At 42.6% G+C, this 26180-nt stretch overlaps 1 protein-coding gene across 2 annotated transcripts in view; it reads left to right on the forward strand.

Annotated features, from left to right (window-relative positions):
* Positions 1 to 8636: 8636 nt before the first annotated feature.
* Positions 8637 to 26180, forward strand: part of LOC110520491 (amyloid-beta A4 protein) — a 54490-nt gene continuing 36946 nt past the window's right edge. The window contains exons 1-2 of one of the 2 annotated variants that reach the window (XM_036975046.1): positions 8637 to 8922; positions 24782 to 24949. In XM_036975046.1, coding sequence (XP_036830941.1) covers positions 8863 to 8922; positions 24782 to 24949 — 228 coding nt within the window. In that variant the 5' untranslated portion in view covers positions 8637 to 8862. The remainder of the gene's footprint in view (positions 8923 to 24781; positions 24950 to 26180) is intronic. The other variant, XM_036975047.1, reaches the window with a different exon arrangement.

The raw sequence follows: 26180 nt of genomic DNA on the forward strand, positions 1-26180 counted from the left end.
GCTATACTGTTACATTTGCTGCCCCCCCCACCCATTCGGGATGCACTGTTTCAGTAATGACTCAATATTTTGAACAAAAGCTGAGATGGTAACTAAGGCTGGGGAATGTCAATACAAACAAACAAGCAAGGGCAAAGATCACAAGTCAGTCATGCTCTGCCCCAGCGGCCTCGACAGGCTCCCATGCCTCAACCGAGGCAACCGGGGAGGTCTTAGCCAGCTCATCAGGCTCTCACGCCTCAGCCGTCCGTTCCTGATCCCCTGGCTCGTCCCTGTGTACTGTCACGTATGCTCTCTCTCCGGCGCTCTCGTTCGTTATGCTCCCGCGCCTCAGCCGGATCAACAAGTTCCTGCACCTTAGCAGAGGTGACCGGTTCGCTCCTAATCACCAGGATCATCGTTTTGGTTGGTGTCCTGCAGCAGAAGCTACACGTCGTGGCGGCTCCCTCTCTGGCCTCTAGGTCACCAGGCTGCTCGTTATGGCGCACACCTGTCACCATCGTGATGCGCATAATGACACTCACTTGGACTCCATCACCTCCTTGATGACCTGCCCTATATGTCACTCCCTTTGGTTCTTTCCCCAGGCGTCATTGTTTCAGTTTCCTGTCTGCGTTGTTCGTGTTTCTTATTTTGTATTACGTTTCATTTATTAAAACACTCACTCCCCGAACTTGCTTCCTGACTCTCAGCGCACATCGTTACAAGTAGCCTTGGCTACTCAACTACAATACATAGCAAAGGATGGACAAATATTATTTGTCGCTTTTGTTTTAATATATGAAAATGCTATATACAGCATCCCACGTACATACACTGAACAATATAAACGGAACAATTTAACATATTTTACTGAGTTAGTTCAGGAAATCAGTCAATTAAAAGAAAGTAATTAGGCCACAATTTGAGTATCACATGACTAGGAATTCAGATATAGTCACAGTTACCTTAAAAACAAATGTCAGTATCTGGAGGGCCCACCATTTGCTCAATGCAGCGTGACACAACTCCTTCTCATAGAGTTGAAGCTGTGCGAAGATGCTAGCGGGAACTGGAACACGCTGTCGTACACGTCGATCAAGAGCATCCCAAACATGCTCAATGGGTGATATGTCTGGTAGGCCATGGAAGAACTGGGACATTTTCAGCTTCCAGGAATTGTGTACAGCGATGGGGCTGTGCATTATCATGCTGAAACGTGAGGTGAACGAATGGCAAGACAATTTGATTTATTTAACTAGGCAAGTCAGTTAAGAACAAATACTTATTTTCAACGATGGCCTAGGAACAGAACAACAGATTTGTACCTTGTCAGCTGGGGGATTCAAACTTGCAACCTTTCAGTTACTAGACCACTAGGCTAACCTGCCGCCCCAACGGGCCTCAGGATCTCGTCACGGTATCTCTGAGCATTCAAATTGCCATCGATAAAATGCAATTGTGTTGTTGTCCGTAGCATATACCTGCCCATACCAAAACCCCACTGCCACCACTCTGTTCACACTGAGGTCAAAACAGATGCAAGTTGGATATTCCACGGATATTCGCCTGTAGTTTTCCTTACGCCCACCAACAGCAGTTAGGGACCATCAACATAGTGACACATCAAAAGGTTGTGCAATATAGAATAGTAGTCAGTGGACAATCTGAACCTTGAGTCCAGTAGGTCACATGACCAAGGAGCTATTAAAATTAGAAACATTGAAAAACATTGAAAATGTATGTAAAATTGTGTGAGATAAATGGACAAACTAAAGGGTGTGCAAAGTGTAGGCCCCTTGAGTGTACATTCTGAACCTTGTTTGAAGTCAGTAGGTCACATGACCAAGGAGCTATTGAAATGTAAAAAAATAAAACATTAATGTAAAATCGTGTGAGATGAAAAGGGACAAACTAAAGGGTGTGCAATACAGAAGGGTAGTCAGTGGACATTCTGAACCTTGTTTGAGTCCAGTAGGTCACATGACCAAGAAGCTATTGAAATTAGAGACATTGAAAAACAAATTAATGTAAATTGTGAGATGAATTATAAAACAAAACACTATATTTTCCTTGAAAACTGAACAACAAATTTAAATGAAATGACAAATAAAGTTGTATTATATCTAATTAAGTTGATATTGACCATTATATTCCTCCTGTCAAGTGGATCACATATTCTTGTTAACTTTTTTTTTTAATGGACAAACTAAAGGGTGTGCAATGTGTAGGAGTGTACATTCTAAACCTTGTTTGAAGTCAGTAGGTCACATGACCCCTTGGCTATTGAAATTCAAATGTAAAAAAAGTTTGTACTTTGTTTACGCTCCCTAACTTATTCAACTAGGAATACACAATGCTGCTCACATTTCCACGTTTATTAGTTTTACAAAATGAATTAATGTCCAAATCGTGAAATTAAGACCTGTGCAATGTTGTGCACAATTTTCCAACATCATGACACTTATTTGGAGTCTGTGGCTCAAGTAGTTCGAAAGCTATTGATGTTTGAAAGTGCGAATATCCTTTGAATATCCAACCTGAAACTGTCTTTACCTCGGTTCTGTTCACAACATTGACATTGACGTTGCCATACACGCTGTCTGCCAGGTACAGTTGAAACTGGCAAAAGTGATCTTTTGACACCTGAAGTCAGGTCAAGACCCTGGTGAGGACGACGAGCACGCAGATGAGCTTCCCTAAAACGGCTTCTGACATTTTGTACAGAATTGATTAAGTTGGGCAAAACCACAGTTTCATCAGCTGTGTAGTTGGCTGGTCTCAGATGATCCTGCAGGTGAAAAAGCCGGATGTGGAGGTCCTTGGCTGTCGTAGTTACACGTGGTCTGCGGTTGTGAGGCTGTTGGAAGTACTGCCAAATTCTCTAAAACTACGTTTTTATGGTAGAGAAATTAACATTACATTTTCTGGCAACAGCTCTGCTGGACATTCCTACAGTCAGCATGCCAATTACACACTCCCTCAAAACTTGAGACATCTGTGGCATTGTGTTGTATGACAAAACGGCACAATTTTGTTGTCCCCAGCACAAGGTGCATCTGTCAAATCAAATCAAATTTTATTGGTCACATACACATGGTTAGCAGATGTTAATGTGAGTGTAGCGAAATGCTTGTGCTTCTAGTTGCGACCGTGCAGTAATATCTAACAAGTAATCTAACAAATTCACAACGACTACCTCATACACACAATGTAAGTGGATGGAATAAGAATATGTACATATAAATATATGGATGAGCGATGGCCGTGCGGCATAGGCAAGATGCAGTAGATGGTATAGAAAACAGTATGTACATATGAGATGAGTAATGTAGGATATGTAAACATTATTGAAGTGGCATTATTTAAAGTGACTAGTGATAGATACCATTATTAAATACATTTTTAAAGTGGCCAGTGATTTGAGTCTGTGTAATGATCATGGTGTTTAATCAGCTTCTTGATATGCCACACCTGTCAGGTGGATTTAATTTCTTGGCAAAGGAGACATGCTCACTAACAGGAATATGAACAAATTTGTGCACAACATTTGAGAGAAATAAACTTTTAGTCCATATTAAATATTTCTGGGATCTTTTATTTCAGCTCATGAAAAAAATGGACCAACACTACATGTTGCGTTTATATGTTTGTTCAGTGTAAGTGAACATTATAAAGGGACATTGTTTTATTTGAAAAAATATGTCCAGTTTGGGTCGTAGTTGGACGGTTTATTGCCAAAACAAATAGGTATTTCTGGCCCGAGTTTGACACCCTGGGCTAGCCTATCAATTTATGTAACTAGCTATTTATTTAGCAAGCTAAAGACACATAGTATAACCATTAGCTAGCTAGCTAGCTGCTGGGAGGATGTAATGTCAATGGAGGAGTGAGTGAGTGACCGACGTTTTCCCCTCATATCGTTTTCGTTGGCTATAGCTAGAGATGCTGCGGGTGTTAATCTCTTCGTTTTCAATCAAATGTATCTGGCAGTATAACTGGAATCTGATGGAATAGCCTACATCAACTTCATCGGCCACCCAGACATCTTTGTCTTTTTCTCATGAGCCTAATAAATTGGGTACAGTAATACTTGCACGGGCAGAAATGAGCATTAAAGCACATGCCACCAGAGGGCAGTACATCTACATCAGAGAGGTCAACATTGCCTCAACCCAGAACCAAATCTCAGGATTATAGAACCATTGCTTGGGACAGTAAAAACAAAACACTATATTTTCCTTGAAATACGAACAACACATTTAAATTAAATGACAAATAAAGTTGTATCATACCTAATTAAGTTGATATTGACCATTATATTCCTCCTGTCAAGTGGATCAAAGTACAAAGTACATCACTTCACTGCCATCTAGGACCTCAATACCAGGCGGTGTTAGAGGAAGGCCCAAAAAATTGTCAAAGACCCTTGCCACCCTAGTCATAGTATGTCTCTCTGCTACTACAAGGCAAGCGGTACCGGAGTGCCAAGTCTAGGTCCAAAAGGCTCCTTAACAGCTTCTACCCCCAAGCTATAAGACTGCTGAACAATTAATCAAATGGCCACCCAGACTATTTGCCTTGACCCCCCCCCCCCCCCCCCCCCCCCCCCTTTTTTGTACACTGCTGCTACTTGCTGTTTATTATCTATGCATAGTCACTTTACCCCTACCTACATGTACATATTACCTCAATTACCTCGACTAACCTGTACGCCCACACATTGACTCGGTACCGGTACCCCCTGTATATTGCCTTGTTATTTGTATTTAATTGTAACTTTTTTTTAAACTTTAGTTTATTTAGTCAATATTTTCTTAACTCTTTTTCTTCTTCACTACATTGCTGGTTAAGGACTTGTACAGTGCCTTGCAAAAGTATTTAAAATGGAAAAGTGGTGCATGCATATGTATTCATCCCCTTTGCTATGAAGCCCCTAAATAAGATCTGGTGCTACCAATTGCCTTCAGAAGTCACATAATTAGTTAAATAAATTCCACCTGTGTGCAATCTAAGTGTCACATGATCTCAGTATATATACACCCGTTCTGAAAGGCCCCAGAGTCTGCAACACCACTAAGCAAGGGGCACCATGAAGACCAAGGGGCACCATGAAGACCAAGGAGCTCTCCAAACAGGTCTGGGACAAAGTTGTGGAGAAGTACATATCAGGGTTGGGTTATAAAAAATATCAGAAACTTTGAACATCCCATGGAGCACCATTAAATCCATTATGAAAAAATTGAAAGAATATGGCACCACAACAAACCTGCCAAGAGAGGGATGCCCACCAAAACACACTGACCAGGCAAGGAGGGCATTAATCAGACCGGCAACAAAGAGACCAAAGATAACCCTGAAGGAGCTGCAAAGCTCCACAACAGAGATTGGAGTATCTGTCCATAGGACCACTTTAAGCCGTACACTCCACAGAGCTGGAGTTTACGGAAGAGTGGCCAGAAAAAAGCCCTTGTTTAAACAAAGAAATAAGCCAAAAGGCATGTGGGAGACTACCCAAACATATGGAAGGAGGTACTCTGGTCAGATGAGACTAAAATGTAGCTTTTTGGCCATCAAGGAAAACGCTATGTCTGGCGCAAACCCAACACCTCTCATCACCCGAGAATAACATCTCTGATGTTTTTCATTGGCAGGGACTGGGAAACTGGTCAGAATTGAAGGAATGATGGATGGCGCTAAATACAGGGAAATTCTTGAGGGACACCTGTTTCAGTCTTCCAGAGATTTGAGACTGGGACAGAGATTCACCTTCCAGCAGGACAATGACCCTAACCACACTGATAAAGCAACACTTGAGTGGTTTAAGGGGAAACATTTAAATGTATTTGAATGGCCTAGTCAAAGCCCAGAACTCAATCCAATTGAGAATCTGTGGTATGACTTAAAAGATTGCTGTACACCAGCGGAATCCATCCAACTTGAAGGAGCTGGAGCAGTTTTGCCTTGAAGAATGGGCAAAAATCCCAATGGCTAGATGTGCCAAGCTTATAGAGACATACCCCAAGAGACTTGCAGCTGTAATTTCTGCAAAAGGTGGCTCTACAAAGTATTGACTTTGGGGGGTGAATAGTTATGCACGCTCAAGTTCTGTTTTTTGTGTTATTTATTGTTTGTTTCACTCCCAAAAATATTTTGCATCTTCAAAGAGGTGGGCATGTTGTATAAATTAAATGATACAAAACCCCAAAAATCTATTTTAGTTCCAGGTTGTAAGGCAACAAAATAGGAAAATTCAAAGGGGAGTGAATACTTTCGCAAGCTACTGTAAGTAAGCATTTCGCGGTATTTGGCGCATGTGACTAATAACATTTTATTTGATTTCTTTGGCAGAAGGAACCTCTCCTCTGTCCATCTGGCCACTGTGAGGCTAAAAAGTAAGGTAAACAAACAGTTTCAGATCAGTTATTTTCAGATTGACACGTTTCTATGGAATAATAAAGTACATTACGTCAAAAACGTGATTTTCCTGTGTTTTATATTTTCAGACTGAGGTTGGAATAATACTGTATAATTGTGAAAATGACGATAATGCTGTTTTCGTGCAAGAACTGTTTGAATAGACTGTAAAATTTCAGCCTGTTTTGGTGGGATGGAGTTTTGGCCTGCCTGGCGACATCACCTGGTGATATAAATTAATAGACCAATAACAAAAATAGTTTCAAACCTCTCTGCCAATAACAGCTAGTTTTCATGTTATATATCTCTCCCATTAAGCTCATCCAATTAGGCCCTTTACTCAGACCACTTATAGACAGTCCTAGCAAAGTTCCTGCTTGCGAAATTGCTCTTTGCTCAGAAGCTACACTACATGACTAAAAGTATTTGGTCACCTGCTCGTTGAACATCTCATTCCAAAATCATGGGCATTAATATGGAGTTGGTCCTTCCCAGATGGCAGAAAAGGGGGGGCTTTCCACTAAGTGTTGGAACATTGCTGAGGGGACTTGCTTCCATTCAGCCACGAGCATTAGTGAGGTCGGATGCTGGTGTTGGGCGATTAGGCCTGGCTCGCAGTCGGCGTTCCAATTCATCCCAAAAGTGTTTGATGGGGTTGAGGTCAGGGCACTGTGCAGGCCAGTCAAGTTATTCCATCCTGATTTTGACAAACCATTTCTGTATGACCTTGCTTTGTGCACGGGGGCATTGTCATGCTGAAACAGGAAAGGGCCTTCCCCAAACTGTTACCACAAAGTTTGGAAGCACAGAATCGTAGAATGTCATTGTATGCTATAGGGTTAATATTTCCCTTCACTGTAAATAAGGGGCCTAGCCCGAACCATGAAAAATACCCCCAGACCATTATTCCTCCTCCACCAAACTTTACAGTTGGCAATAAGCATTGGGGCAGGTAGAGTTCTCCTGCATCTGCCAAACCCAGATTTGTCTTTCGGACTGCCAGATGATGAAGCGTGATGAATTACTCCAGATAATGTGTTTCCACTGCTCCAGAGTCCAATGGTGTTGTGCTTTACACCACTCCAGCTGACACTTGGCATTGCACGCGCATGGTGATCTTAGGCTTGTGTGTGTAACGGATGTGAAACGGCTAGCTTAGTTAGCGTGGGTGGCTTTTGTGGCGCAATGGGTAACGATGCTTTGAGGGTGACTGTTGATGTGTGCAGAAGGTTCCTGGTTCATGCCCGGGTATGGGCGAGGGGACGGTCTAAATTTATACCGTTTACATGTGCGCCTGCTCGGCCATGGAAACCCTTTTCATGAAGCTCACAACGAACAGTTCTTGTTCTGACGTTGCTTCCAGAGGCAGTTTGGAACTCGGTAGTGAATGTTGCAACCGAGGACAGATGTTTTTTATGCGCTACGCGCTTCAGCACTCAGTGGTTCCGTTCTGTGAGCTTGTGTGGCCTACCACTTTGTGGCTGAGCCGTTGTTGCTGCTAGACTCCACTTAACAATAACAGCACTTTCAGTCGACCAGGGCAGCTCTAGCAGGTCAGACATTTGACTAACTGACTTGTTGGAAAGGTGTCATCCTCTGACGGTGCCACGTTGAAAGTCCCTGAGCTCTTCAGTAAGGCCATTCTCCTGCCAATGTTTGTCTATGGAAACGGCATGGTTGTGCGCTCGATTTTATACACCTGTCAGCAAAGGGTATGGCTGAAATGGCCAAATAAACTAATTTAAAGTGGTGCCCACATACACTATATACACAAAAGTATCAGTTATTTTTTTGACCATTGTAATTGAAAAAAAAATAACAGTAAGGTACTTAATATTAAATAGGCTGTCATTGTAAATAATAATTGGTTCTTAAATGACTTGCCTAGTTAAATAAAGGTTAAATTAAACAATAAAAAAATCTATATAATGATTTGCTATTGCGTTAAAACTGCTGCATTTTGGGATTGCCTAATTCTTTTAGGATTGTGAAATTTGGTTTTAGTGGTATGTATGTCTTTGTGTTTGTGTGTGTCATCAGAACTAGCCTATAGGGACATTTCATAAACAAAGATGAATGAGAGCAGATTAAAGCAGCAGAGGAAACCTTCATGTTTGTAGGGGACAGAGGGGGCTAAAGAGATCTTTCTCTATAAAAGTGTATATAAAGTGTATGACTACGTGTGTTAAACATCTGCTCATTTCCGCCAATATCCCACAATCGGAGCTGGCTGCAGTCCTCACTCCCTCAAGTTTCTTCCCATAGGCTAGCCTATTCTCTCGGGCCGCAATCACACACTATTGGCCGGGTCAGGTGACAGGCTTTGGGGAAGCTGGCCAGCCTCGTTCTCGCTTTCCATCATTTAACACGCCATCGCCAACCGGGAGTGCACGGGAACAGGATAGAGCATCGGATTTATCGGAATATTTTCCAGATATTGGACAAAACTGATTTAGGGTCAACGGCATGGGCGAGCGAACGGCATTTCTGCTGTTATGGGTTGCGACCTTGACGCTGGCATCTGAGGTAAGAAAAGGGGAGAACAGGTCATCAGCGTTCTTCGTGTATCGGGCAAAGCACGAACCTCCATAAGCTAGTTCCCGTCCCTGTAGCAGCGGAGGATGAGGGTGAACTGAAGGCAGGAGGAGTGAAAATAACGGAATTCAGACCCACGGTGAATCAGGATTGCATTTGGAGGCAGAAAGAAATGTTACTAAATTACAAAATTCCACAATGTTTTTAAGGCACTATACGCTAAACACCATAGGTTTTAATGCGATTACTAGGCTACATTTCTCATCTTGTTCCAACCACTCCATATTTCTGCTAATTGCAGCCTGCGTAGTAGTGTCGAAAATAGCTTGTTTTTATCTCCCTCATAGCCTTAACTAGCTTTGGAGTGGAATATCCAAATGCGTAAAGCAAAAACGTTCAACATTTATTTTTCGGCCTATAATTGCCCTACCGTTGAATCTGTCAACGACACTGGATTGACAGTTAGGCACTAGATTACAGGGACCTGGAATGATAAAATAAAGTATTGGTCCGTTTCTCTACTGACAGACTACTCATTTAAGCCTATATGCGAAAATGTTAGGGCCTAGCTATATTGTGAGATTGCGTTGTTTCAATGGTGGTAAACGTATGCTGGCGTGTATGAATTAGTTGGAGTCCGCTGCAAAACGTTTCGTCTGTTACAAAACGTTATGCAACGGAAACAATTTACCAGTTACTCTAGGAAGCAAACAGAGCAAAAAAAACGGGGAGGGACATAACAGATTTTGTCCAATAGAAAATATAGCTTCCGTTGCAAAACGTTTTCCGTTTGGAGTAAACAATTTCCTTTGCTAAATGTTTTTGCAACGGAATTTGACTAATGAATACACCCCGCATTTTGTATTTTTCAAGGGTGTGTGATCCTTTTCAGGAATATTGAACAGATTAGGCTAGACACGCGTTTAGCCCTGATAAACAACATAATTAAGCCTACGGACCATAAAACAGTATATTATCATTTTAAGGTGGTCGACCGGTTCAACTGCAAACGACGCTGCAACCCATGGGTTATCCATGGGAATATCAATACCCCCCCCCAAAAAAATCGGTGCCTAAAATTAACCTACCATGAAAATGCAATTCTATTGCAATGATAGGCTATCTGCTTATCAACATCAAATGAAGGACCAACAAGTTACATCCTTTGGGCATTTTACACTTTAGCCTTAACTAGCGTAGGGCCTCCCAGTGAGCACGTCCGACACCTGATGTACATGGACATTGAAAAGTTGTAAAAATGTGTTCCGTCCACCCTGGCTTTGATTTCAATGTCCACAGACGTCCGGCCCAGACCGGCCTCGATTTGTACCGATCATAGACATTTATGATTTGGTTCTGACAATAATAGATGTCTTTGTTTCACAAGTTTGGACAGCACAGTACAGTAGAGCATAGCAGAGTAATAATTAGGTACAGTAAATGTGTATTTTCCACATCCAGAAACGACATTGTTTCATCTTTCGCTCAGAGCCAAAAATCAACCCGTTTATAATCTTTGTATGTATGTATGTCTTTTCAACATAATTTTGCTCACTGGGTTACTACAAATGCTGTGACCCATTTTCAAATCTCTATGTTAGATTCACATAGCAGGGTTTAATTTAGTCTATAAATCAGTTTGTGCCTACTCCTTTTGAGAGTAAGGACACATTGTTGCTTCTCTGATACAAGGAAATATAGAACTGCTGTGCATATGGATACTTATTGAACAGACATTAACATGATACAATGTTGCATTTGCCACATAACCGGCCAGTGGATGCTGGTGGGTTATGTGGAGTGGAGAATGGAAAAGAGTGAAGCTTGACACAAGCAAGATGGCGTCAGTGCTGCAGTGCTGAGATGCACGGTGGCTAGACGGCACTGAAGAGGTTGCTGTTTTTAACAGCGCATTATTCGATTTTAGAGTTATGACACAGCATCAAATTGTCTATGTTCGTGAGTAAAGCCTCAAAATGGGCCTGGGTCGATAGTAGTAGCTTATGTTGCATCTAGACTGTTTTACGCTATTCCTTGGTGCCTTGACTGTAAGCATAAAACCAACAGGATAATTGCACTGTAAACTAGTAAACAAAGTGTGCATACCAGAAGAGTCGGTCAACCCCGACATGCTAAAAGACATGGACAAGTCTCTGTTTGACAGCTGCTCTATTAGGAACATAAAACAAAGTGTTTAAAGTTTTCTTATCTTTATATCATTTTGAAGGTGTTTAGGGAAATAATAGTCTACTTTGGTTGCAGTGTGTGTTCGTACATATGTTTGTTTTGTGTAGCTGTAACTGATGGAGAAAGAAAAGCACAACTGTAGGCACATTTTACTTGGCCACACCAAGTAGCCTAATCATTAGCAACATCACCAATAAAAACCCAATCTGGCCTCCCGAGTGGCGCAGCGGTCCAAGGCTCGGCATCACTACAGCCTGCGGTTCGATCCCAGGCTGTGTCACAACCGGTCACGGAAGTCCCAAATGGCGGCGCACAATTGGCCCAGCGTTGTCCGGGTTTGGCCGCCATTCTAAATAAGAATTGATTCTGACTTGCCGATGTGAAATGGCTAGCTAGTTAGCGGTGGTGCGTGCTAATAGTGTTTCAGTCGGTGACGTCACTCGCTCTGAGACCTAGAAGTAGTTGTTCCCTTTGCCCTGCAAGGGCCGTGGCTTTTGTGGCGCGATGGGTAACGATGCTTCGAGGGTGACGGTTGTTGATGTGTGCAGAGGGTCCCTGGTTCGAGCCCAGGTTGGGGCGAGAAGAGGGACGGAAGTAATACTGTTACATTGATGCTGTTGACCCGGATCACTGGTTGCTGTGGAAAAGGAGGAGGTCAAAAGGGGGGTGAGTGTAACCGATGTGAAATGGCTAGCTAGTTAGCAGGGTGCGTGCTAATAGTGTTTCAATCTGTGACTTCACTCGCTCGGAGACCTAGAAGTAGTTGTTCCTTTTCCCCTTGCTCTGCAAGGGTCCGCGGCTTTTGTGGCGCGATGGGTAACGATGCTTCGTGAGTGACTGTGGTTGATGTACGAGGGACGGAAACTATACCGTTACACCTACTTGCATAAAGGTTACACAAACACACACTGACTACAAAGTTATTTTGTTGCCATTTACATACGTCCCCGTTTACCAGGGACTGTAGTTGTCTCGCACACCTTCAGTGCTGGTCATAAAAAGTGCTAGCTAGCTCATGGATGCAAACAATGTTCTTCCCCAAAAACATAGCAAAACAACAATCGGTTTCAGTAGCTATAGTTAGCTAGATGTCATCTAAAATATCCCGAATTTATAAGACAGTTCTTATTTGATTAATGGGGGTCGGACACATCTATGTAAAGCTAGCCACAATAAGGATTAGCCACAGTAGTGGACTTTGCGGTTAGCCTTCAAAATAAATGTATGTCTTTGACAGTGAAGCAAGTAAATACGAATAGTAGAATTATGCTATAATTGAATAGATCATGCTAAACGAGGTTGGAATGTTTTTTTTTTATATATATATATATATATATATCTCAACTAAAGACAATATTTTGTTAATTAGACAAAAAAGTGTTGAAATCACACTGGATGTATTATACTTCAGAATTGCGTTGGGGGCATACTTATTTCACTCAAATCAAATATATTTCTCACATACACATGGTTAGCAGGTGTTAATGCAAGTGTAGAGAAATGTTTGTGCTTCTAGTTCCAACAGTGCAGTAATATCTAACAAGTAATATAACCTAAAAATGTCACTTACTCTTATACACACAAGTGTAAAGGAATGAATACGAATATGTAAATATAAATATATGAATGAGTGATGGCCGTAAGGCATAGTCAAGATTCAGTAGATATGAGATGAGAAATGTAGGGTATGTAAACATTATATAAAGTGGCATTGTTTTAAAGTGGCTAGTGATGCATTTAATTACATCAAGATGGCAAGATGCAGTAGATGGTATAGAGTACAGTATATACATATGAGATGAGAAATGTAGGGTAAGTAAACATTTATATAATATAAAGTGGCAAGTGATAAATTGATTACATAAATTTTTCCATTATTAAAGTGGCTGGAGTTGAGTCAGTGTGTTGGCAGCAGCCCCTCAATGTTAGTGATGGCTGTTTAACAGTCTGATGGCCTTGAGGTAGAAGCTGTTATTCAGTCTCTCGGTCCCAGCTTTGATGCACCTGTACTGACCTCGCCTTCTGGATGATAGTGGGGTGAACAGACAGTGTGGTTGTTGTCCTTGATGAACTTTTTGTCCTTCCTGTGACATCGGGTGGTGTAGGTGTTCTGGAAGGCTGGTAGTGTGCCCCCGGTGATGCGTTGTGCAGACCTCACTACCCGCTGGAGAGCCTTATGGTTATGGGCGGAGCAGCTGCCGTACCAGGCGACGATGCAGACCGACAGGATGCTCTCGATTGTGCATCTGTAAAAGTTTGTTTATTGTGACAAGCCAAATTTCTTCAGCCTCCTGAGGTTGAAGAGGCGCTGCTGCACCTTCACCACACTGTCTGTGTGGGTGGAACATTTCAGTTTGTCCTTGATGTGTACGCCGAGGAACTTAACTCTCCACCCTCTCCACTACTGTCCTGTCAATGTAGATAGGGGGGTGCTCCCTCTACTGTTTCCTGAAGGCCACGATCATCTCCTTTATTTTGTTGACATTGAGTGTGAGGTTATTTTCCTGACACCACACTCCGAGGGCCCTCACCTCCTCCCTGTAAGCCGTCTCGCCGTTGTTGGTAATCAAGCCTACCACTGTAGTGTCGTCTGCAAACTTGATGATTGAGTTGGAGGCATGCATGGCCACGCAGTCGTAGGTGAACAGGGAGTAGGGCTGAGAACTCACCCTTGTGGGACCCAGTGTTGAGGATCAGCGGGGTGGAGATGTCGGCCCGTCAGGAAGTCCAGGACCCAGTTGCACAGGGCGGGATCGAGACCCCGAGTTGCGAGCTAGATGATGAGTTTGGAGTGTACTATGGTGTTAAAATCTATTATTTTTTTTTGTATTTTTTTTTGTATTTTTTTTGTTGTTGAATTTTACCCCTTTTTTCTCCCCAATTTCGTGGTATCCAATTGTTGTAGTAGCTACTATCTTGTCTCATCGCTACAATTCCCGTACGGGCTCGGGAGAGACGAAGGTTGAAAGTCATGCGTCCTCCGATACACAACCCAACCGCACTGCTTCTTAACACAGCACGCATCCAACCCGGAAGCCAGCCGCACCAATGCGCCGGAGGAAACACCGTGCACCTGGCCACCTTGGTTAGCGCACACTGCGCCCAGCCCGCCACAGGAGTCGCTGGTGCGCAATGAGACACCCCTACCGACCAAGCCCTCCCTACCCCGGGCGACGCTAGGCCAATTGTGCGTCGCCCCACGGACCTCCCGGTCGCGGCCGGTTACGACAGAGCCTGGGCGCGAACCCAGGAACTCTGATGGCACAGCTGGCGCTGCAGTACAGCGCCCTTAACCACTGCGCCACCCGGGAGGCCTGGTGTTAAATTCTGAGCTGTAATCGATGAACAGCATAGGTATTCCTCTTAGCCAGATGGGTTATGGCTGTGTGATGGCGATTGCGTAGTCTGTGGATCTATTGGGGCAGTAAGCAAATTGGAGTGGGTCTAGGGTGTCAGGTAGGGTGGAGGTGATATGGTCCTTGACTAGTCTCTCAAAGCACTTCATGATGACGAAGTGAGTGCTACAGGGTGGTAGTCATTTAGCTCCGTTACCGTAGCTTTCTTGGGAACAGGAACAATGATGGCCCTCTTGAAGGATGTGGGGACAGCAGACTGGGATAAGGATTGATTGAATATGTCCGTAAACACACCAGCCAGCTGGTCTGTGCATTCTCTGAGGACGCGGCTAGGGATGCTGTCTGGGCCTGCAGCCTTGCGAGGGTTAACACGTTTAAATGTTTTACTCACGTAGGCTACAGTGAAGGAGAGCCCGCAGGTTTTGGTAGCGGGTTGTGGCACTGTAGTGTCCTCAAAGCGAGCAAAGAAGTTGTTTAGTCTGTCTGGGAGCAAGGCATCGTGATCCACGACAGGGCTGGTTTTTCTTTTGTAGTCCGTGATTGACTGTAGACCCTGCCACATACCTTTCATGTCTGAGCGGTTGAATTGCGACTCCACTTTGTCTCTGTATTAAGCCTCCTCAATGTACAGTTGATGTCGGAAGTTTACAAACATCTTTGCCAACTACATTTAAACTCAGTTTTTCATAATTCCTGACATTTAATCCCAGTAAAAAATCCCTGTTTTAGGTCAGTTAGGAGCACCACTTTATTTTAAGAATGTGAAATGTCGGAATAATAATAGTGATTTAATTATACTTGTATTTCTTTCATCACATTCCTTCCACAAGCTTCCCACAATAAGTTGGGTGAATTTTGGCCCATTCCTCCTGGCAGAGCTGGTGTATCTGAGTCAGGTTTGTAGGCCTCCTTGCTCGCAAATGCTTTTTCAGTTCTGCCCACACATTTTCTATAGGATTGAGGTCAGGAACTTGTGATGGCCACTCCAATACCTTGACTTTGTTATCCTTAAGCCATTTTGCCACAACTTTGGAAGTATGCTTGGGGTCATTGTCCATTTGGAAGAACCATTTGCATCCAAGCTTTCCTGATGTTGCTTCAATACGTCCACATAATTTTCCTGCCTCATGAAGCCATCTATTTTGGGAAGTGCACCAGTCCCTCCTGCAGCAAAGCACCCCCACAATATGATTCTGCCACCCCCGTGCTTCACGGTTGGGATGGCGTTCTCTGGCTTGCAAGCATCCCCCTTTTTCCTCCAAACGTAACGATGGTCATTATCATCAAACAGTTATTTTTGTTTCATCAGACCAGAGAACATTTATCCAAATAGTATGACCTATGTCCCCATGTGCAGTTGCAAACCGTAGTCTGGCTTTTTATGGCGGTTTTGGAGCAGTGGCTTCTTCCTTGCTGAGCAGCCTTTCACAAGGTCCTTTGCTGTTGTTCTGGGATTGATTTGCACTTTTCGCAATAAAGTACGTTCATCTCTAGGAGACAGAACGCGTCTCCTTCCTGAGCGGTATGACAGCTGCGTGGTCCCATGGTGTTTATACATGCGTACTATTGTTTGTACAGATGAATGTGGTACCTTCAGGCATTTGGAAATTGCTCCCAAGAATGAACCAGGCTTGTGGAGGTCTACAATTTTCTTTCTGCGGTCTTGGCTGATTTCTTTTGATTTTCCCATGATGTCAAGCAAGAGGCACTGAGTTTGAAGGTCGGACTTGAAATACATCCACAGGTACACCTCCAATTGACTCAAATTATGTCAATTAGCCTATCAGAGCTTCTAAAGCCATTATATATTTTTCTGAAATTTTTAAAGCTGTTTAAAGGCACAGTCAACTTAGTGTATGTTAACTTCTGACCCACTGGAATTGTGACACAGTGAATTATAAGTGAAATAATCTGTCTGTACACAATTGTTGGAAAAATGACTTGTCATGCACAAAATAGATGTCCTAACCGACTTGCCAAAACTATAGTTTGTTTACATGAAATTTGTGGAGTGGTTGAAAACGAGTTTTAATGACTCCAACCTAAGTGTATGTTAACTTCCGACTTCAACTAGTTATCTCATTAAGTCTGGTAAGCCTCCATATATGCAATGGTTCTAATGTGTCCATGATATTTGTAATTTCCCAAATGGCTTGAAGGTGTTTTCATTTATGATCCGTTGGGGTACTTAAAACTGTATTTTAATCTCCCACCATAATAATAGTCATTTGTTGCTTGTGAGCTCAATAGATTAGTATATATCATATAGAAGAAGTGTGGATCATCATTATTTGGACCATATAGATTAATTAGCAACGTCTGTTTATCGTCCAATTGCATGTTTTAAAATGATCCACCTTCCTTTCCGATCTGTTTGGACAGTTTGCACATTCCGATCAAAATTGTTATTAATTAATATGATCACCCCTTTTGAGTTTCTTTGCCCATGACAGAAATATATTTCTCCCTCCCAGTCCTTTTTCCATATAACCTCATCTGTAATTGGAGAGTGAGTTTCCTGTAAACAATAGATATTATGTTCCTTCTCTTTGAGCCAGGTAAAGACTGATTATAAAAATGACAATCTGCTAAGCCATTACAATTATAACTAGGTATACTTATTTCACCACTTACCTTAATGCGATACAAGGTTCAATATTACTTACCATAATATATGCCTGTAAACGTACTACCAAAAAGTAGTAGACGCCTAGAATTGATCCACGCTTACCAATACCACCAGTATCAATGTCTGACATCTACCCATGTAGCTGTACCATAATATATGCACTGTTAAACATACTGCAACTGACTCTAAGTAAACCTCCAATTGTCTTGCAAACGCCTCCCCCATCCCAGAAGGGGGTGTTGTCCCTGATACTGTCATACCACCACCGTACCCATAACACACCTTTAGCGTCCTAAAACACACCTTCAACCGCCGATTGGCATGGTCCAGGTAAGAAATCAGGACTGTCCCATAAACTTGTTTCTATGCTGCCACCCCTCAAGCGCCCAGCCATAAACCCTATAAGCCTATGGCATGACCACGAGAGGAGAGTCATCTTTAGGAATTAGCCACATAACAAATAAAAAAACGGAGTGAATGAATATAAATAAATACATTCGGTAGTACTGAGGACAATAAGACCTAATAAACAAATACCCAGACAACAGCAAAATGTGGAACATAATACTACTAACAATAATAAATGATTATATCCTCATTACTGTCATAAAAACAGTGATGCATAAATATCCATATACAGCTGCTCATTATTGGCTCACTTTGCAAGTTGGCAGTTGTCAAATACAACAAAGGAAAGCCAAATTCTGCTGAAAATGCTAGGCTCACTAATTCACATCCCTACAATCACAATGGAGGAAAGACATTCCTTCATTTCATTAGATCAGAATGTCAGTAAAATGAGATGAATAAATTGAAAACATGTTGTTAATTTCATCCTTGTTGATATTCTAGCATTGCAAATATAATTTGAGGAATCTGCAATAACTGATGGGTATCTGATTTATACATCCCAACACCCTTGAAAATAATACATAATCCTAATGTATAATTGCCCTTGACACTAAAGGACAAATAGGGAAAAATAATAATTAAACAATATATGCAGAAATTGTAATTATAGTGATTTGTTGTATATCGTAACTTTAGATCTTTATAAAATATGATTCCAGGACATCCCCCTTTTGCACCAGAGTCGCTGTTCCAACGCTGTTCTACAAAACGTGGAAAAGGTGTGGAGGGAGAAAGCTAGAGCGTAGACAAAAGAAATAAGATCAAAATTGTCCGGCACCATGGGAAAACATTATGGCACACGAGACGCCTGTTAGTGGACTAATCCACTGCGGAGGCAGCGGTTATGGCACACGAGACACCTGTTAGTGGACTAATCCACTGCGGAGGCAGCGGTTATGGCACACGAGACACCTGTTAGTGGACTAATCCACTGCGGAGGCAGCGGTTATGGCACACGAGACGCCTGTTAGTGGACTAATCCACTGCGGAGGCAGCGGTTATGGCACACGAGACACCTGTTAGTGGACTAATCCACTGCGGAGGCAGCGGCATAGCAATATCACCAGAAGTACATTTACCGTTAATTCTGATCATTTCTAATCTACGTTTGTTTGGTTACTGTAATTTTGTTAATGCATTCGATATATTATTATTACAGTCTTACTGTTTTCACTGTAGGAGTTGACATGTTGTTTGCAGAGCGTACAACCTAGGTGACACTTGTGAGAAAAGTTTAGATTTATTTAATTCCATTTACGAGATGTCAATTTATTAATTGTTTTTTGTTTGGAGTGCTCCTGTCAATCTTAAGGAAGGAAGCACACCTGATTACGCATAGAACTAGGCCTAGGCTACGTGGTCTGCGTGCAAATGTAGACCTATAAATGTGTCTATTTGTGCCCTATTTATGAGGAGTATTTCTGTCTGTAATAAAGTCCTTTTGTGGGGAAAAAATCATTCTGATTGGCTGAGCCTGGCTCCCAAATGGGTAGACCTATGCCAACCCAGTCATGTGAAATCCATAGATGAATTAAGGCATAATGAATTTATTTAAATGTACTGATTTCCTTCTATGAACTGTAACTCAGTAAAATCTTTGAAATTGTTGCATGTTGAGTTTTATTTTTGTTCAGTATAGTTGATTTTATTCTAGCATAGGGTGTATATATATGGAAAAAATACACATGTTGACCAATCGATTGGTCGAAAGAACAGACGACTCAAGATTTTTTTTTAGTCGGGGACAGCCCTATTGTAAGGGCTTTACTGATTTGTTCGCGGCCTAGTAGTCTGATGGAGACAAAAAACAACTGTTTTAACCAAATATTGTTGTAATGCTGTGTATTAGGAACTAGCTTAACATGCCAGAATTACTCAGTCATGTTGTAACCTTTGATTCCCTGAAGAGCTGGTTGTTTATGTACAGCTTATCCAATATTAAGCGCACATTCTGTTTCTCTGCTCTGTCTTTTGAAAATGGGATAAAGGATGCGTTGTCTCTCTTATTTCATGGGGGAGTTTTTCGTTGATAGAGAATGGTGTGCCCTTCAACTCCCTACTCCTTTCCAACACGGCCACCTTCATCTTGTAATGTGAGAGTCTAGCAAGAATGGGTCAGGGTTTCTGGGGAACCCTTTGGCCAAAACAATGCGGCCTTTGGAAATCAATTTTATCCACCTGTTTGTTGGCCATTTTTAAGATTGTTTAGTAAAATCCTTCACCTTTTCTTCATTTTCATTCTCTTTCACTCACTTTATGACTTTGTCATGCTTCTGCATTTTTAGGTCAAGTAGCTCCACTTTCATTTTAGTATTATCACTCAGGAGTTTTGTCATTGATTTTAGGGAGTCTGTCGCTTTCAAACCTTTGTTTTCAGTCCTTATTTCTTCCGTTCATTTGTTGCTGTTATCCATTCCTACCATGAGGGCCTCGATGTCCTCCATTAATCCGGGCTGTAGATCAAGCTGTTGAGGCCTTATGTACATGCTTGCCGTCAATGCACTGTCCTTTTTGGACATTGTTGTACCCGCATCCTCTTCCATTGTTATGTTTGATTGTTTGGAAGGACGTTTCTCCTCCTGTTTCGCTGGATTAAATAATCTCTCTTGGTCACTTTGTCAATTCGATATGCTTGAACAGCAAATCAATCTATAAAAAGTTCATAGTTTTCTGTTATCCGTAGTGTAATTAGTTATAGGCTAATTTCGCAGATTTTAAGATTCATTGGATGAGTTGTGCCCACCACGCCATCACATGCCACATCATTTCCCCTCAGGGAAGGTGGTACTTACTCTCTGCTATAGTGCAGCCTCTCCTTGGGATGTCACCTTCCTGGAGATGGTGGGACCTGAAGTCAACTGTCTGTCACCTAGCTAGCTAGCTAGCTCTAGTCTCATGGTAGGCTATGGTTGGTACCAGAGTGCTAGTCAGCCAGTGGCAGGTATCAAATCCTGGCAGGGTTGGAACAAGACAAGTTACATAAACTCAAGCTTCCTTTTTCCTAAGCACAACAGGCACTCAAGGTCTTAATCATGTGGAATGGGATTTCTGTTGTTACTCCTGTTACAACTGACCCCCTCAATAACAAGGACTTTTCTTGGGATTGTTTTACTGCTTGCATGTCACATACTGTGTAATGTTGAGTGACCAAAACCAGGCTGGTCTGTGGCTGATCATGGTCAATGGTACAGTTTAGAGGTCGAAACTGTTGCATATACACTGACTCTGTGTGCAATGAACGCAAGAGAAGTGACACAATTTCGTCCTGGTTAATATTGCCTCCTAACCTAACCTGGATTTCTTTTAGCTAAATATGCAGGTTTAAAAATATATACTTGTGTATTGATTTTAAGAAAGGCATTGATGTTTATGGTTAGGTACACGTTGGAGCAACGACAGTCCTTTTTCGCAAATGCGCACCGCATCGATTATATGCAACGCAGGACACGCTAGATAAACTAGTAATATCATCAACCATGTGTAATTAACTAGTGATTATGATTGATTGTTTTTTATAAGATAAGTTTAATGCTAGCTAGCAACTTACCTTGGCTTCTTACTGCATTAGCGTAACAGGCAGGCTCCTCGTGGAGTGCAATGTAAGGCAGGTGGTTAGAGCTTTGGACTAGTTAACTGTAAGGTTGCAAGATTGAATCCCCGAGCTGACAAGGTAAAAATCTGTCGTTCTGCCCTGAAAAAGGCAGTTAACCCACTGTTCCTAGGCCGTAATTGAAAATAAGAATGTGTTCTTAACTGACTTGCCTAGTTAAATAAAGATAAAATAAAAAAAACGGCGTCCAAAAATACAGATTTCTGATTGTTATGAAAACTTGAAATCGGCCCTAATTAATCGGCCATTCCGATTAATCGGTCGACCTCTAGTACGGGTGCATGTACAATCTCTGTCCCATTCCCACTAACGCATCATCATGAGGATGTGACAAATGAGACTACTTCTTGAAAGTCCAATATCTTGAGAAATGTTGGGACTGTATGAACAGTGGACTAATGAAAGAAATGCCAAAATATATAGGTGGATTTTTCCATGAATGGCAACTCCTGCATCAACCAGCACCTTAACCTAGTTCAGTGTGCTGACTCAGGCCTAGTGAATCTATGGTGAGTGTCTTCACTCCTGATGACCATGTGGTGAATTAAGATTCTAGAATGCACCAACACCTGCAACCCGGCTGATGCTGTCTCCCTTTCCGTTGCCATACCAAAATCGTTGCTGTTGACACCATCTTGGAAATGCTGCAGTACTCTCCCCATCGCATCAGTTGGTTCTGGCATCCCACTACCACCTCATAATATCAACATCCATTCAGGCTCCTTAATGGATGATAACTATGGTTCATGTTTGTGTTCCTCATGTCAGCCATGTTCCTCGAGGGCCCCTTACAATTAAACACAAATAAACTAGACAAAGACTTAATTAACCAGCAGTGTCAAAGAGCTTCCCTGCAGGTAGGCAAGGACTGTCCCCTACAAAAAACAAAATATTGTTTGATCGAGAGTCGTTGGTTCTTTTGAACAATCGATTGGTCCACATTTTCAAATGTGTATTTTTACAAATATAGACACACCCTGTGTTTGAATAAAATCAACTATATGTCGGCTACTTTGCCTGAAGCTTTAAGCACTGCCATTTCAAATTAAGACACAAATTACTAAAGAGGGAGCCAGAGATCAATATAGGCTAACCAGAATATAGCCTGCCCGATGCTGCTGGTCTTCACAGATTCTGCCTTTAACCTCCTGAAGTTGCCGGTAATAGGCTACACCAGCGGTCGACAACCTTTTCCATTTGGAGTGCCAAGTTATGGTACAATTTCTACTGATTTGTTATATGCATCTTTTCTTAGAACAGATTAATTTCATTTATAAAAGTCTTCATATCTCAAAATCAATGTCATATGATTAATCAAATTCTATCTAAGTTAAAATTATACAAATCTAAAACTAACATATATATATTGCCAATATAAAATAAAATAACTTTTAACTTGGGTCCAGCTTGAAACTGGTGCTAGCAAACTTGCTGCATTGTATAAAATATTCTAGGCCTCAGAGTTCCCTGGGGATATGAGCTCCGGACAGACAGACACAGCTGTAGGCTATTTGCGGAAGTGATAGTAAGTAATCAGGTATGCCTTTTTTATGGCATTTCCACCTGATCAGAACAATAAATGTTTTCCCCTTAAATACTGAGTTGTTATTGAAAGGGAGAGTGCTGGAAAGATTTTTCAAATAGGCTACGTTGAGGAACTATTGTCATTCTCGGTGAATTTAAAAACAGACTAGGCCTAGTTCTATGCGTAATCAGGTGCGTGTCCTTACTCAAGATTGACAGGAGCGCTCTAAACAAAAGACAATGAATAAATTGAAATGAAATAAACCAAAAATAAACATGGAATGAAATAAACCAAAACTTTTTCCTCAAGTGTCACCTAGGTTGTGCGCTCTGCAAACATGTCCACTCCTACAATGACATAGGGAAGACTGTAATAATATATTGAATGCATTAACAGAAATGACTGTAACCAAACCAACATTGTAGATGAGAAATGATAATTAACGGTAAATGTGTTACTGGTGTTGTCACGACTTCCGCCGACGTCGGCTCCTCTCCTTGTTTGTTCGGCGATCGACGTCACCGGCTTTCTAGCCATCGCCGCTCCATTTTTCATATTTCCATTTGTTTTGTCTTGTTCCATACACACCTGTGTTTCATTCCCTAATCACACTGCATGTATTTAGTACTCTGTTTCCCTCCATGTCTTCTTGTGAAATTGTATTTATGTTATGTGGGTATTGTTACGCGCCTTACTTTTTGTCTATGTTCCGTTTTTGGGCACGTTTATGTACTTTTGTTCTTTCGTTGGACCGGAATAAAAAGTGTGTCTGTTCACTTCACTCTGCTCTCCTGCACCTGAATTCGCCTCCAGTACAAACCCTTAACAGGTGTGCCATCTTCACAGCCTCCGCAATGGATTAGTCCACTCAGACAGGTGTCTTGTGTTCCATAATTAAAATATATATTTGCCACTACTCAACTGAAAAAATCTTGGTCAACCAAACAATCGACCAGTTGACTAAATGGGGTCAGCCCTAAGGTAGGCTATAACAAAACAACCACCTTGTGAGCGCAAACCAGACTCCCTGAATTCCACAGGGTGTTGGGTCAGACACATTAATAGCATCTATTGAAAAATGCTTGTTTCTTCACTGCTGCTGTAAGAAATTAAAGGGCAACATAGTGCCTTCGGAAAGTATTCAGACCCCATCAGGGACTGGGAGACTAGTAAAGATCAAGGCAAAGATGAACGGAGCAAAGTACAGAGATCCTTGATGGAAAACCTGCTCCGGAGCTCTCGGGTCCTCCTACTGGGGCGAAGGTTCACCTTCCAACAGGACAATGATCCTAAGACAACACAGAAGTGGCTTTGGGACACGTCTCTGAATGTCCTTGAGTGGCCCAGGCAGGGTCCAGTCTTAAAGAGGATCTGCAGAGAAGAGTGGGAGAATCCCCAAATACAGGTGTACTAAGCTTGTGGCATCATACCCGAGAAGACTCAATCTGAAATCGGTGCCATAGGTGCTTCAACAAAGTACTGAGTAAAGGGTCGGAATACTTATGTTAATGTAATATCTCAGTTAATTAAAAAATAAATAAAAACAGTTTAATCAATATTAGAAAAAGGTTGTAACTTAACAAAAAGTCAAGGGGTCTGAAAACGTTCCCGAAGGCACTGCAGACAAAATGGAAACCATGAATATGAGGAGAAAATATATAGAATATACATCCAAGTTTGTGTGGTAATTTATCATTAACTGCTACACTACAGGCTGCAGAAATAACTAGGGCCTAGTTTTTTTTTAATGAGTATCATCAATCTAGGAAATGGGTCGTTGTGTTTTTCTTTTCGCAGGCCATTTACCAGCAGAATGGCAGCAGGCTTCTGTTTTGTTAGTTTGCGGCATCCTTCTTTTCCGATGTGCGCGAGACAAAAAGGAGAGCCAGACGGCCAGCTACAATGAAACTTCCTCCCATTGTATCACGGAACAAAAAGAGTGGGGAAAAACAATGATCCCAGAATGCTTTGCGTTCAACTTTTTTGGAAAGTGCAAAGGCGGGCGGGTGGGGGGGTAGATGTGTATTTTGTGACCGCTGGTTTAGATTTTGAGTGCACTTCAACTGCAATTAACGTTTTTAATCATTTATTTACAGTAATTTGACTCCCTCTGCACTCCTCCTTCACTGCAGGTGCCTTCTGATGACTCAGTGGGTCTGCTGGCAGAGCCCCAGGTAGCCATGTTCTGTGGGAAATTCAACATGCATGTCAACGTTCAGAGTGGCAAGTGGGAGTCGGATCCCTTCGGCACCAAGAGCTGCATCGGAACCAAGGAGGGCATCCTGCAGTACTGTCAGGAGGTAGGAGGAGAGGGGGATGAGAGGGGGGAGGAGATAGGGAGAGGTGGAAGAGGCATCGGATTAGGGTAGATTAGGAGGGAGAGGCGGAAGAGGCATCGGATTAGGGTAGATTAGGAGGGAGAGGCGGAAGAGGCATCGGATTAGGGTAGATTAGGAGGGAGAGGCGGAAGAGGCATCGGATTAGGGTAGATTAGGAGGGAGAGGCGGAAGAGGCATCGGATTAGGGTAGATTAGGAGGGAGAGGCGGAAGAGGCATCGGATTAGGGTAGATTAGGAGGGAGAGGCGGAAGAGGCATCGGATTAGGGTAGATTAGGAGGGAGAGGCGGAAGAGGCATCGGATTAGGGTAGATTAGGAGGGAGAGGCGGAAGAGGCATCGGATTAGGGTAGATTAGGAGGGAGAGGCGGAAGAGGCATCGGATTAGGGTAGATTAGGAGGGAGAGGCGGAAGAGGCATCGGATTAGGGTAGATTAGGAGGGAGAGGCGGAAGAGGCATCGGATTAGGGTAGATTAGGAGGGAGAGGCGGAAGAGGCATCGGATTAGGAGGGAGAGGTGGAAGAGGCATCGGATTAGGAGGGAGAGGCGGAAGGGGCATCGGATTAGGAGGGAGAGGCGGAAGGGGCATCGGATTAGGGTAGATTAGGAGGGAGAGGCATCGGATTAGGAGGGAGAGGCGGAAGGGGCATCGGATTAGGAGGGAGAGGCGGAAGGGGCATCATGAGGGAGGGATAGGTAGAAGAGGCATCAGATAAGGGAGGGATAGGTAGAAGAAGCATCAGATTTTTAACATTTATTTTATTTTACCTTTATTTAACCAGGCAAATCAGTTAAGAACAAATTCTTATTTTCAATTACGGCCTAGGAACAGTGGGTTAACTGCCTGTTCAGGGGCAGAACGACAGATTTGTACCTTGTCAGCTCGGGGGTTTGAACTTGCAACCTTCCGGTTACTAGTCCAACACTCTAACCACTAGGCTACCCTGAGGGAGGGATAGGTGGAAGAGGCATCAGATGAGGGAGGGATAGGTGGAAGAGGCATCAGATGAGGGAGGGATAGGTGGAAGAGGCATCAGATGAGGGAGGGATAGGTGGAAGAGGCATCAGATGAGGGAGGGATAGGTGGAAGAGGCATCAGATGAGGGAGGGATAGGTGGAAGAGGCATCAGATGAGGGAGGGATAGGTGGAAGAGGCATCAGATGAGGGAGGGATAGGTGGAAGAGGCATCAGAT

Source organism: Oncorhynchus mykiss, chromosome 3, assembly GCF_013265735.2.
Source record: "Oncorhynchus mykiss isolate Arlee chromosome 3, USDA_OmykA_1.1, whole genome shotgun sequence".
In the NCBI taxonomy this organism is placed as follows: Eukaryota; Metazoa; Chordata; class Actinopteri; order Salmoniformes; family Salmonidae; genus Oncorhynchus; species Oncorhynchus mykiss.